Source organism: Perca flavescens, chromosome 17 (assembly GCF_004354835.1).
Source record: "Perca flavescens isolate YP-PL-M2 chromosome 17, PFLA_1.0, whole genome shotgun sequence".
NCBI classification, from domain to species: Eukaryota; Metazoa; Chordata; class Actinopteri; order Perciformes; family Percidae; genus Perca; species Perca flavescens.
Window position 1 is genome coordinate 909,760 of NC_041347.1, and position 14,673 is coordinate 924,432.

Below are 14,673 nucleotides of genomic sequence, written 5' to 3' on the forward strand. Positions count from 1 at the left end.
ATTAGTGAACTAGCCGTCTGCATGTTGAGGTGATCCGCAGTGGAAAGCCTACCATCTTCGTTTTTCTATTAAATGTTAAAAATGTTGCCATGTTAGGAAAAACCTTCCTTCCTTGTGTGATGTTTAGTGTATCAAATTCATTCTGACAGTATGAAGTTGTTATTCTTTTACTTGTGTCGTGTGCTTTCAAATGGGATTTTTAAAGTTTTCTTTTGCCTAAGAGGAAATATGAGATTCCACTAAAACTATACATCAATGACCAAGAAGGTTGGTCATGAATGAGATATGTAGAGTCATTTCTTTTCTTTTTTTGTGTGTGTGTGTCCTGTATCTCTTGGTTTTTATCTACTGACAGACAGAAATGTCTTCTGGCTCTGTTCTCTCAGCTCTCCTTTGATCCCTTCACTCACTTTTCCTCCAGTTTTGTTTTCTGCTGCTTAACCTGCCGATCTGCTTAAGAGGCCAGACGAGAGAGCAAAGCACGAGGCTGAAGACAGCCTGGCTTAATGAAGATAACCACGTTTACTACGTAACAGTCTTGGCTGTGTCGTGTTTGTGTGTGTGGGAAGGTGTGTGAGTCACGCAGGCTGTGGGAGAGAGAGAGAAAGAGAGAGATAGAGAGAGAGAGAGAGAGAGAGAGAAGTCAATTCAGTGAGAATAACAGGACCCAATCAATGCGATTATAAAGGGCATTCTCTGCTGCTGAATTGATTTTGATTTCTCTGACTGCCTGCTGAAGGGAAACAACTGACTGCGTTTCCCAGAAAGAGCTCAGCAGCATTTGTTATTCTCTTGATTTTATCGGGAGAAAATACGGTTTAAATAATTCAAACAGAAACAATTCTCTACTTCAATCTTACCTTGAGTGTAGCTGGAAATAAGTCAACTTTTGATGCGTCACGGCATTTCTTTACATTTAGCTGTAAGTCAAAAGAGGGTGTGTGTAAGACTCCAGAACTGGAATAGGAAAAAGAATATAACATTGAAATCTTTTTTTTTTCTTCTTTTTATCTGGAAAGGTGTAAGTCCCCTCATTAAACTATGTAAAGAAATTCTGATCCTGTTTTTTTTTATTAACTTCAATGTGAAAATGAAAATGCCAGGGACCCCAAATGTAACACAAAACTTCCACCGCACAATAAACTAAGTAAAGCCAGAGTTCCCCTCTTTAACAGCCAGTCAGTGTGTGGCTGAACTGAGATCAGAGTCCCCTCCCCAGCACATCCCTCCCGCCCCTTCCCAGATACTGAGCTTTTTGTTCGGCATCTTATGTTTTCATTAGGAAACTCGGCGCAACCAAGTCACCGAGGGAAGGATAAGGGAGCAACGGAGCCAGCGCAGGGCAAAGAGGGAGAGGGGAAGGAAGAGTTGTGCAGGAGAAGAAATCATTTTGTTTTCAGTCTGGTTCTGAATTAGAGGAGACTTTGGGAGATTTGTGCCTTTTCTCTCACACAGTCCCCACTCTTCGTCACCAGCTGCTCGCCAGATATCAACCATGACCTGTCCCTTCACCTCCTCAGTTGGACTCCTGTTCCTTCTGATTGGCTACGCTGCTGCAGGTAAGGGATGTAGCTGGGTGTAGTCGGAAGGAGGGAGGGTAAAAGGGGTCATAGGTCAGACAGGAAGACCCGGAGGACAAAACAGCTGGAAATCAGCTGAGCAGACTTGTGTTCAGTGTGTTGATTTACTAGAAGAGAGGATTTATGGAGTGGAAATATATTACCTGATGCCGAACGTGTGTCTATTCCATACATTATGTCTTTGTTGCAATACATTTGACATGTTTCACAGATGTTAGTGTGTGTAGACGATGGCTGGAACTGACATCATAGGTGTTCATGCACACACATGTGAGTCTGTGTGTGTATGCGCTCAGGGGTTGCCAGCACATCTGTTACTAATATCACTGTAGCTCTGGCTACACTTAATCTAATATTGTGTCAGCATAGTTTCAAACAATCACTCTTTCCTCCATCCATTTATGTCCATCTTCCGGCTTCTAACCAGCGCGTTAGACTTTGTTTAGCAGTGTTCCAGTGGAAATTCACAAAAATGTGGGCCAACCCTCCAGAGCCAAATCTGTGAGTTACGGCCTCAAGTGTGAATTACGCTGACTTCATACTGCAAAAATGGCCAACTGCAGGAAACATACAACCAAATGAACACTCACTGTATGCACCAAGCAAGCGCACACACACACACACACACACACACACACACACACACACACACACTCACACACACACACACACAAAGCATTTGGTCTTATATTTCATCTTAAAAGCTTAATTTAAAACATGAATAGAAGTTAAATTGGGGGGAATAGTTCTTATTTAAATGAATCATTTGAGAATAAAAAATATTCTCACTGAAAACAGGCTACAGTCTTTTGTTCATATGTTATTGTTTTGTCATGGGAGGGCATATGAATAGCACGCCACTTTTAAGGACATTTGGCATGTCACGTAAAGACATTTGAAGCTTGTCGCTGGTCATTTAACGCCCCCGTTCTCCTGTGTTTGTTTGACCCCCACGCCCCATCTCTCCTCCCTAAGCGGACTTTTCTCGCTCTTTATACTGTATCACAATATAAGTCAGTAGAGAGTAAATGGCATGAATTGCATTTGCAAAAAGCTAAAAATGTGTTGTGATGTCACGGGAAATCCCTTCAGAAATGTACGTGCTAAATATGCCATTTGGTACCAGACTGAAAGTGGTGAAAGCAGGTGAATTGTCAGTTGAATTGTCAGTTGAATTGTAAGCAATGAAATAATAGGTTGAAGAGTTTGAGATAAAAGCATTTGAAATGTCAGTTTAACTGTAAGTGCTGTATAGACCCCCGTAAACAGTGTGTATATTTTAAACAGTTAAAGTGAAGCTGGCATGTAAGCAACAACAGCAGCCTCTGAAACGTCTATTGAGGTGTAATAGTCTAATCTAATGGTCGAAAGTAAAACTGAGCTGGAGTGTCAGTTGACCTGTATGCACTGAAAGCAGCTGAAATGTCAGCTGAACTGAAAGCGACGACAGCAGTTTGAAATTTGAGTTGAAGGTGACGCACTGAAGATATTAAAAGTGTGCGCAATCTAAGCCAGGGGTTGATGCACAGACTGTATAAGTGAAGCCAAAACATTTGGATCACCCCTGGTGCCGCCCCCATGTTAGCAGGTTATCACGCTGATGTTTGTTCAAGTGTTCTGAAGCATTTTTGTGATACGTTTGGTTTGTATTGGTTATTTGATGCTATACAAATGGGGTGAAACGTCATGATTGACAGCTGTGACTGACTCACTATTGGTCGGACGGGCGATGGGCGGGACTTCAATACCGCGGCTCCATTGCCCGATCACTGCTGCGCTGGTTATTTTGTCTTCTCTTCTGTACAATGGGAGGAAGTGGAGATGTGTCATCCATCCTTTTTTTTTTACAGTCTATGTTCTAAGCAGTTGAAGTGACAGTTGGCATGTCAAATCTGACAGCAATTGAAGTTAGTTTAGTTAGAGATAAAGGCAGTTGAAATATCAGATGAGAGTAAAACAGAGTTAATGTATCAGTGTGTGCTCTGAAAGCGGTTGAAATGTCCTTTTGAAGTGTAAGCAGCCCGAGTCAAAGGTGAAGGCAGTCGAAACGTCAGTTAACGTAATGGGTGAAAGCATTTGAAGTGTCAGGGCACATTTGTTATTGCACAGCACGTGCGGTTTTCTTTCACTTCACATATTCAAACAGGCTGGTGTGCAGCACACACATCTCAGAACAGGACTTTGTTCTTCACTGATCGAGCTGGTGAACGCGCCTTCATGTTTTCTACGGTTGTTGTGAAATAATAACACTCTGACCTGCACGGATTTCTCAATTTTGCACTTGGCTGAACTCGCTCTCTCCTGTTGAGAGAGAGCCATGTCGGTGCACAAACCCCCCCACAGCTAGAACAGCTAGAGCACACACACACACACACACTATCATTCACCTTTGTCCTCGGGTGGAGTCAGTGAGTTAGATCATCGTATCTGTTTGCTGTTCCTGCGGTGTGTTTGGTTGGAGTGTGGGGACTTATTGTATGATCTCTAAACCTCGTGGAAAAGTTCTGGCCGAGAAAACAGGTCTTTGTACGAGCTGCACAAAAGCGAAAGCCAACTCAAACAGGAACAAAATGCCTTCTCGCTGTTTGGAAACACTGGTGATAAGGTACCATCTCAGCCCCAGTAATGGTATCCGTTCGTTCCATAGCCTACAACAGAAACACTTCTTCCTTTTCATAACAGCATTCGTCATGAACATCTGCATGCAGCTCGATGTTGCAAGCTCTGCCAAAGACCAGGATGTGCTGCGTACACACTGATCACACACTGACATAAACACACACTGACACCATGATAGAGGCACAGCTGTGGGTTGGGGGGGGGGATTTGTGCTGATCGGTGAACCAGCAGCACATTTCGTTACAGATTAAGATTGTGGTTGTTTTGAAATGCTACAACCATAAGAAAACACTGCTGTTGTATGTTTTAAACTCCAGATGTGTAGCACATCTTCACGTCTTTCTGTCAGACTGCTGATATCTCATCTGTCACCGTCAGGTGAGGTTTGCCAAATGGTAACGGCTCTTCGTGGACACCACCATGGCAGACATCTGCTTTGCCCGTTCAGTGAGAAAAAATCTCCTTACTGTACCTTCCATCCATCCATCCATCCATCCATCCATCTTTCTTGGCTCGCTTCCCTGCGTGTACTGAACCCTGGTTGTAATGGAGCTTGTAAAATGTTGCCATGGGATATATCTCTGTCAAATCAAGGCAGCCTGATGCTAAGGCACGGCTGTACACGGGAGGACAATGTGCACAGTAAGACGTGGGATTCATTTTCTGGCCGACTCTGCATGGCACAGCTTTTATTTAAGGAAGAAAAGACTTTAAGGGTCAGTTGTGGACTAAATGACTTGTTAGGGTGGATAGTGTTTGCAGGGTGAGATCAGCAGCAAAAAAAAATCCAATTTCTACACCCATATCAGCAAAAGATGATAAAAAAGGGGTTTTCATGAACGCTAACAGATACACTTTGTCTTCATCTTCTTTAGTCCATATGCCAGATGTGGATGTGGTGAAATTAACAGCTGTAGCTGCTGCGGAAGAGCCAAGAAGATGGAAACCTGAACAAAGCCACAGTCTGTTTGTTTGACAGACTGTGTGTTTTTGTTCTAAAAATAAAGGGTGCACATGTGAAGCTCTGTTTTCCAATGAGGACAGCGAAACAGAGAGGACAGACAGGCAGGAAATGGGTTTATTTAACCCAGAAAGCTTAAACATTGAGAAATCATTCTCCTTGTGCTCAAACAAGTGACCAAAATGAAGGCTGTCAACAAGAATATTTGATTTTAACTTCAAGAAAAGCAAAGAAAAACCACTTCCATCGGGGTTTTTTTTTTTTTATGGAATGAGCTCCTAACTATAGCTTTCCGGGATAAAACGTGAAAGCACATCCTTGTTTGGTCATTGGCAAGTGGCCACGGTGTGAGAGGAATGATATTGACAAAAAAACAGAGGCAACCTCACACCGCCTTAGTGTCATTAAAGTTAGATAACAACACACATTAGCTGTCTGTGTATGCTGCAAATGTTTCATCTAAATAACAGCGACAGCACCTCTGCCAGCATTCAGTCAATGAATGAGAGGCCCACTTATTTATAAAGTAGAAATGCCATCAACGGGAGCTCGGCCCGCAGCCACTAAGAAGGTGCTAGAAAATGGAAGCAGAGTCCTGCCAGACGATGCAGGCTTCCCCTCAAATATGTCGGCTTCAAAGAGAAACGGATAATTGGGAACATAACTGTGAGGATTGGGGGGAAACGGCTGGAACAATGCGTGTGGCCCTCCCTCCCCACGCTGCAGGAGTCAGTTCACACCAAGAGCATTATGGTGTCCTGACTGCTCAACAGATTTAAACTCTTTTCAGACTCTGCATGAGAAAGGCAGATTATTTGAGTTGAAAACAAACAAGGGGGAACAGCAATGATGGCTCCATGCAACGCTACCAAAATCAAGCATATTTCTGTAATTATCAAACTATTATTTTAAACTCCGAAAGTAGTTTTATTATTGTATTGCTCCTCTAGTGGGCAACCAGGTTTGTTTTTTAGGTGTGAAATCTGTGTTTTTGGTTGAAATGCGTGCTGTTTTCCAGAAAAGGTTCAGCATCTTGCACTCTCTTAGAAATTAATAGTTCTCCTAATTTGTGTTCCTAATACCTCTTTAAATGTGGAGGTAAAGTGAAATGCTCCTTTTGAAATCAGCGTTAAAGCATATGATTAATAGTGTTTGTGCTTTTGCATGGTTTGCTATAAGAAGCTCACATTATGCACTGTAAATCACTCAGATATGCATATTTTCTGTTTGCAGGACCTGGACCTGAACCTGAACTGCGGCCTCGGGCGGTGCGTTCAAGTGCCTGTCAAGAGCACACAAACCTTCACAACCGCCTGGATGTAGTGGAGAAGGTGCTGTTTCCAAACCAAGCTTAAATTCAGCACTGAGTTGTTTGAAACCGGTTTAGGATCAGGGGTGTTTTTGTCATCTTCATTATGAAATGTCAGCTTTCTCTCCATCTAAGGCAGCCAAAACAAATCCTCGGCATTTCCTTTCAAGGATAAGATGTTGACAAAACCGTGGCTCACTGCCACATCCAAAGTCACTTACTGTGCAAAAAAAACCCTCATGATTTCTCAACTTTTCCCCCAAAACTGTGACAAATTAGTCCACATTCATCTGGCAAACCCCATGCTTATTTTGACCCTACCTTACTGTTTTATTCATATGAATAAGTGACTGTATTATTCATGGGTGATGGCTCTATTATTCATACTACAACTTATTAATGTATTATTCATATGTCAACTGCACAACTATGCCTTCTGCCCTCTGCAGAAAGTGGAGGACACGGTTGAGAAGTTGGAGGTTGAGCTGGCTGCTCTTCTGGATGCCATTGAAGCCCCAGAGTGGCGTCCCCTGTTGGACAACACAGGGAAGACAGCTGTGGACATCCTGGAAGACCCTGGGCAGTTAAACCAACCAGGCAACGGGGGTGTAACGGCGATTCAAGAACCCTTTTGAACATAGACTTCGAAGGATCCAATCCTTGTCCGTGATTTAAACACAAGAAAGTAATCTGTCTGTATGCATAAACTGTATCTGTAGCAAAATTAAGTTTGTATCCTAAACGAGGAGGCACAAGGAGGCCAAGCTTGTCTGCATTATTTACTCTTCCTAATCCTGTGACAGACTTGTCTCTTTCCCAGTCATAGCTTCAGTCCTAGATTCTTTGCCCTGCAGTCAACAGTGGTACGGCTCATGTTTACAATGCTATTCAAAGAGATGCATTCACTTTAGGACGCCTCTGCTCAGTCACTTCATACCCCTGCTCTTCATCGCCCTCCTCTGTCTGCAGACAAACTGTTGGAAATGACAAAGACACCGAGACACAAAATTACTGGAAGGAGATTTATTTCTTTATCAAAGCAGTTAAAGCAGCATTTTTTTTTTTCAAACAAACGGAGCAGTTTCAGTTGGTACAGAAACAAGGCTTTTCACTGATTCTCCGTCAAAAATTCCTGCAGCACAAGAACATTATGCAAAATAGGATCAAGAGGAGGAAAAGAGTGGCAAAAATCACATTTTATTCGTATCGATTTCTTTTTCTCAACAGGGCACTGAGATTCAAACTGTATCCACAGAGTTAAGACATCTACAGTATGATACGCCTCGAGAGCATCCATCACAAAACGGCTGAATAGGAGACATGCTGTTGCTGGTCATACACTAGCACAATGCCTTTTTTTTTTAAACACCTAACAGCATCCAGAACATTAACACATGAAGAAACATGTCAGGAAGGTTTGCAAGCACGGTCCAATTAGAAATGATCACTGATATCAAGGAACAAATGCCAAAACTGGAGATTAGTAATGCAACTTAGAGAAAGGCTACAGTACACTTAAATGGACTGTCAAAATCAGTTATCCATTTACAAATGATTAACTTACTGTATAATTACACATCCACTTCAGGTCTATGTTGATTCTGATGGTGTGTCGACTGATTTAATGAGTCTTAGAAATAACTGAGCTTTCTTTTTCCACAAATGAAACATTCAGTGTTTTAATAATGCAGCAAATTCTGTGTTGGGGTAAAGTAAAAACCTGCCCCAGTTCCAAATAAACTTCCTTTGCTGCACAGTCAATAACGCAACACTTAACCCACAACGGAGCATCACTACATAACTGCTGACCTCATTCCACTCATCCAGCAAAGGTACGAGCCTGTATACTTGAACAAAGCATTAAGACAACCTACAGGATGCCAAAAGGTACTGCATATCATCTAAAAATATCATGCCGTCCATATAACACTGGGATTATACGATTTTGTACAGTTTAAAGTTCACAAAACTCACTGTCCAGAAACAGTCACGCAGGCCAGTTATACTCTGATTTGGACTGTGTCTATAATCAGGTGAGCTATTACCAAAAGCTTGTGCATGCACAAATCAGCCAGTAGGGCTCAAGCTCCAGGCTTTGGCAAAAACCGGCTTATAATTGTAAGGGTACATGCAAAATAAGCGCAGGGCTCGAGACTATTAAATTCATCATATATTTTGGCAGACTTGGAAGATGCCACTTTATATCCCTTTAAAGAAGCTTCTTAATCTAATCATAATGTCTAGTGTTTAAAGAAATTCTTCAACATTTTGGGAAATACGCTTATTTGCTTTCTTTCTGAGAGTGACATGAGAAGATGGCGACCACTCTCATGTTCTGTGCATTAAGTATGAAGCTGTGGCTAGGAGGCAGTTAGCCTAGCTTAGCATAAAGACTGGAAGCAGAGCAACCACTTCAAACTACAAGACCAGGGGCCACATGGCCGACAGAGGAAGCCAAGCTAGCACGTTTGCTAGCAAGCTAATCTGCTGATCCATTGTCCGTCGGAACTATTACTACCACTGCTAAGAAAATTAATTTACAGAAAAACTAATTAGTGACATTACTCGTTACTTAGCCAAGGTAAATTTAAAGGTGCCTTCAAACGACTCAAAACTGATAGTTAGCTGCTAACTTAATGTTAGCCCCGGTGTCTGCCCGCAGGACTGGTGATTCCTGAATGTGAATTTGGCTAACATTAGCAAGCCAGCTAAGAACACACAACATGTTACTAAGAAAACTTTGGAATATACACATACACATTTCTCCTCTTGGTTGAGGTGAACTTCCTCACCACCACCCCTCCCTGTACCAAGCTACATACTGGTCTGTCAACTGAACGTAGAGAGACCAAACTGAGATGATCCCTCCATTATCAAACTACCGCAGGACAGTGAACAAGCCCATGCCTTTATTGTTAAATTATTATTAGGCTACAATGCTACAATGTAGCTACGATCACAATGTAGATCACAATTTGCTGTGTATTTGTTAATGCTATATCATGAGTTTTTATTAAAAATGTATAATGGTGACACTATGCTGCTGTAAAATGATTATTTAAAAGTCTGTTGTCATTTTATTTAAATAAGAATATATTAAAGCTCTGCTTTTTTAATATAAGTTTTTTTGGCCAGTCTTTTACTGGGCACCCCTCATATTTAAGACACCAGAACAGGAATACAGAAGTCACAAGGTAACTTAGGCTACTGAAGGCACTCTTAACTGTAGTTTTTTACACAATACAAGGATTCACACTACCTGTAACCCAGCTACTAAGAACTCTCTGTAAATTTAACTTCGGCTGCATCTGTGTTTCATGTGACCAGCGCCTTGCACTCCCTCGAGAGTCTCCTGAAACTGCCTGGCTCTCTTCAAAGTTTAGTATCCACCTACAACACCTCTAAAGCTCACACATAAAGACAAGAGACAATGTATCTTATTTTAAATCTGTACACAAAATGTATAATTTGTGGTTTTAGAGCACACTACATTTGCCATCCATCCAGGACTTCTGTGCAGCATTTCTGGAAATTCACTGCATCACAGCTATTGTTCGCCTAATAGAGCATGCAACTTGCACCTCAAATGAATCTGAAATGGGTCATTTTTAACATTACTGTGTGTGTATGGATTAACATGATAATAGTGAGCTTTAGTGTGTCCTGGTAAGTGGATTTTTGAACTAGAACAGGGATTTTTTTGGACAGAGCCAGGCTGGCTGCTTTTTCCTGCTTCAAGTCTTTATGCTAAGCTACGCTAATTGCCTCTCAGGTTCGTACTTAACGTGCAGACATCAGAGTGGCATCAGTCTTCTTGTAAAGATAGCCAATAGGCGTATTTCCCCAAATGTATAACTATTACTTTAAGGCCCCCCTCTTACCTGAAATAGATACTGTACTTTATACATAATCACAATATGATTGTATAAATTATAGTATTTTCACTTGCAGAAGGAACATTGACTTCATGTTATACTGGGAAAAAAGAGACATACAAGCACACATTTAAAGTTCCTTAGAAATGGTTATGCAAATGGTAGAAAAGCTTTGGCATATTTTGCCCACAAGTTGTGCCTGCACACTTGGAAAGAAGAGTAGAACGAAGCAGTATGAAGCTCCACACAGTTCTTTCTTTAGTTTACCGTATATGTCGACTTCGCAGTCCCACATAAAACTGTGGTGAGTTGAATTACCTACACTGTATGCTATTTACATGGTTTTCATTCTATTAGGCCTTAGGGTTTTAAGGTGAACCTTTGCTACATGTTCCCAGGTGTTCAGACTGAGATTAATGGTACCACCTTAAATGTACCAATATCACTATGACAGTCTTAGCTCATCTATACAGTTTGAAGTACCAACAGGGCACAGCTACACATTTAAGTACAGCCCTGAAACAAGCTCTACAGGGAGATGATCTTCATACTAACCAAGCACTTAAAGAGATGATGATGTCTAGTCAAGTAAACAGAGCTTTCTAACAGATTCTTAAAAGATGTGATTGTTGGTGATTGGCATTTACAGTATTACCCAGAGCAGTTTCTGAATTCTTTCTGAGTCAGAGCATGGTGCAGGGCTAAAATACTACATCTTGGTAACCATTAAGGACACGGTGACAAGCAAAAGCCTTTCATTCTGATTGCTGTACTGATTTCCCATAAAGTGCAGTACCTTATCATCCTAAAAAAAAAAAAAAAGCTCAGAGAAAGAATAGTAGTCTAACACTTAAATAGGAAAATCAAACTAACATACGGACCTATAATGCATCCATGGCTACAGCGTGATTAACGATTACTGATTATCATTAACAGGTACCACTTTAAACAGGTTACCAACATGAAACCAGCCACACTTTCTTGGGGGACAATAAACAGCCATGAACACTTGCGGAAAATGTGTCTCGCAAAGGTGTTGCAACAGGAGGAAGGTGCTCCAGGAGAAACTATTGTTCTAAATTAGGGCACACGTTATGAAAGAGGCTGGGTGGGAGAGTGAACTGAAGACACAGGCAATAACTTAAACTGAGTGCCTGCGTGTGCTGAATAATTCAGTCGTCCCCATCAGATTTTGAACAGGAAGGCTGAGAGGGGAGGCGTCTCCACCAAAACCAACAACCCCCCAAAAAACGCGGACTGCTATTGCTCGGGATGTCATCATGCTCGTGGAGCTTTCTGCTCATGAACAACACCTCCTAGTAAGTGATACCTTATATAGTCATGCTATACTGTAACATTGCATAGAAGTTAGATCTTACTCTAGGGCAGATGGGTACAGTAGGCGGGGACTGTCTGGAAATCTGCTTCATTCATGCCCTACCGGAAGAATGCTACAGAAGGAAAAAAGGAGGGGAAATGGTGGGAGCCATTTTGGGTCCTGCTCTGCGTCAGTCTGTGCGTTTCCTCTGCTCCTGGCTACAACAGAGGAGAGAAGTGAGGGTGTATTTATTGGCATGGCACAAACACTGCAGCAGCCAGAGAGACCTGCGATCGTCACTGTCAGGCGATGTGGCGCTAGCAGCTGCCAGGGGAGGAGCAGACCGAGCCGCACATGCTCCGTTTGGAGGAGGACTCAGGCTCCGGCTCCGGATCTGGTTCTGGCTCTGGTGCATCGTCGTCGGTGGCCCCGCCTTCAGCCTCTCCGTCCCCGGCCTCTCCGTCCCCGTCTCCACTGGCATCATCGCCGCCGGCCTCCTCTGACTGACCCTCCTCCGGACGCCTTTTCAACCTGGGACAGATAAAGAAACACACACAGAAACACATTTATAATCATACAACCTGCATTAATACGTATATGCATATATACACCACATGGAAACCTCTTATGGTACGTGTCCACTGGCAAGTTTCATTTCCATGTTTTCCATACGTTGTGTCTGTGAGCAGCTGGGCAATGCATTCTGGTAGTGTTGCGGCAACTTTCGAGCAGTGGGGAGTCAAGTTGCCCGCTCCACATTTGCAAAACACTGAGGTCCTGGCTTCTTTATGCGAATCCGGGGCATCCAGCTCGACTCGCCGCCTCTTGAAAATTCACAAAAATCTTTTAAAACTGACCACTGTCGATCTTAAAGGTCCCATGGCATGAATATTTCACTTTATGAGGTTTTTTAACATTAATATGCGTTCCCCCAGCCTGCCTATGGTCCCCCAGTGGCTAGAAATGGTGATAGGTGTAAACCGAGCCCTGGGCCACACCCCTCCCTCCACCTTGCCCCCCGTCTCTCCTCCTCAGACACAGAAATGGCACATACTAAGGAAAGCTCATTGTGGGACTGGCTCTAGTGGCTGTAATTCTGCACCAAGGCTGAATTTTGGGAAAGAGACTTCAGATACATTATTAGGGGACCACTAAGGCCTATATAAAAGAGACTTCAGATACAGTATTAGGGGACCACTAAGGTCTATATAAAAGAGACTTCAGATACAGTATTAGGGGACCACTAAGGCCTATATAAAAGAGACTTCAGATACAGTATTAGGGGACCACTAAGGTCTATATAAAAGAGACTTCAGATACAGTATTAGGGGACCACTAAGGCCTATATAAAAGCATCCAAAGAGCACCATGTCATGGGACCTTTAAATGAAGACTCAAGATTCAGCAACTGCACAGCCCATTTCTCACTCACACATTTCGGCGAACTATTACCGAAACTAACTCTTACTATATTTTAAAATAAGAGAAAGTTTCCAAACAACCGCCATGTTGGTATGTTTTGAAATCCAGGAGCAGACAGCTCCACGAGTGAAGCGTTCGTCATATCAGGTGCAGCAATTGGGTTGTAGGAGGGTGCAGCCTGTTTTCTTTTCTTGTCAGTGGTCATTGAAGAGAAACTGATAACTTCTAGTGGCAAGCGCCACCAAGCACCCGATGCTTGGAAGTGGGGTGATCCCTGCCGTCAAAAACGCCATATAGACACCATTAATATAATTAATAGTACCATTAATCTAATTCTTATTTAGACCCCTTCTGGAAGAACAGGCTTCCCTGTGAGCCCATTTGGTCCTCAGAAAAGAAGAAAAATGAAACACACATGCAGAACAGCTAGTAGTTGAATGTAATGAGAGTCCTTGAGTCTATTATATAGTACTCGTCTCTGCTGTGCATAATTCTTAGGGGTGGGGGAAAAAATCGATACAGCATAGTATTGCGATATTTTTCGTGGCAATACTGTATCAATAAACAGACGCCAAGTATTGATCTTTTATGATATATGTGTTGGTCAGTTTGTCTGCTTGACAATCACATTTTGCACCAATAAAACTGAAGTGTGATGAACAAACAGAGAAATGTATATTTTTAGATACAACAGATGTTGATAAAATTTTCCTTTCGGGACATCATTTGAAATTGGGAAAAATCTGAAGTTGGAAAAAAGGTAATATATTGCAATATATCGCAGACTATTGCAATATCTTTAAAATCGCAATAATATCGTATCGTGACATAAGTTTCGGGATGATATCGTATCGTGAGGCCTCTGGTGATTCCCACCCCTAATAATTCTAGATCTTATGCCCTCCATTATAAATAGAAGTAGATTGCCATTAACTAGAGCAAAGGGATATAATAAGACATTTGCCAAACAGAAGGATTTCAGTGACACAGCAATGGCAGGACACAGTCAATAATAGATGAGGCAATAATTCAGAGCAGTGCTGAACCAATATTCCTCCTATTACATTGCTAAGAGGACACATAGTCAATGATATATGGACCTTATAGTGTATATTTATGATATACTGTGTGTATTTTACTGACATTTACAAAATATTAGATGCATAATATTTAGCCACAGCACCTGGGCTCTTAAAAACTATTTTGCACAGCAGTGATGCTTTAGGGTACTTTTAGTGTTAGCTCCACATTCACTCATGCTTAGGTCCCAGTCATGGTTTAAATGCAGGTGGCAGTAAGGGAGATATTTCCTTCAAACTCTTCACTACCATCAAAATAATTGTGTGTGAACCTTTGGAGTGAAAACTACAGTTTCTTTTCATAGATCTGACCATTTATTCTAGCAGGTATGATAACATTTTACTTCCAAAAGTAATTGCCGAGGTTTGGGAACACAGCGACAAAGTCAACAAAGTTCGATAGGACAAGAAACAATGACTGGTCAGATGATTACATAGGCTGTAATCAAACCCCCAGGTTAGCCAAATTTATTTGGAAGAGTAAACAATGCAAACGGTAATATTATTACC

At 41.9% G+C, this 14,673-nt stretch overlaps 2 protein-coding genes across 2 annotated transcripts in view; one reads left to right on the top strand and one right to left on the bottom strand.

The window, feature by feature from the left end:
- The first annotated feature begins 1,231 nt into the window (after positions 1-1,231).
- LOC114571906 (placenta-specific protein 9) lies at positions 1,232-9,507 on the top strand. The gene is made up of 3 exons (XM_028603179.1): positions 1,232-1,559; positions 6,394-6,491; positions 6,919-9,507. The coding sequence occupies exons 1-3, from the start codon at positions 1,496-1,498 to the stop codon at positions 7,102-7,104; spliced, it is 348 nt and encodes a 115-aa protein (XP_028458980.1). The 5' UTR covers positions 1,232-1,495; the 3' UTR covers positions 7,105-9,507.
- Positions 7,478-14,673, bottom strand: part of stk32c (serine/threonine kinase 32C) — a 100,891-nt gene continuing 93,695 nt past the window's right edge. The window contains exon 12 of the mRNA XM_028603178.1: positions 7,478-12,193. Within this exon, the coding sequence (XP_028458979.1) occupies positions 11,980-12,193 (214 nt within the window). The 3' untranslated portion in view covers positions 7,478-11,979. The remainder of the gene's footprint in view (positions 12,194-14,673) is intronic.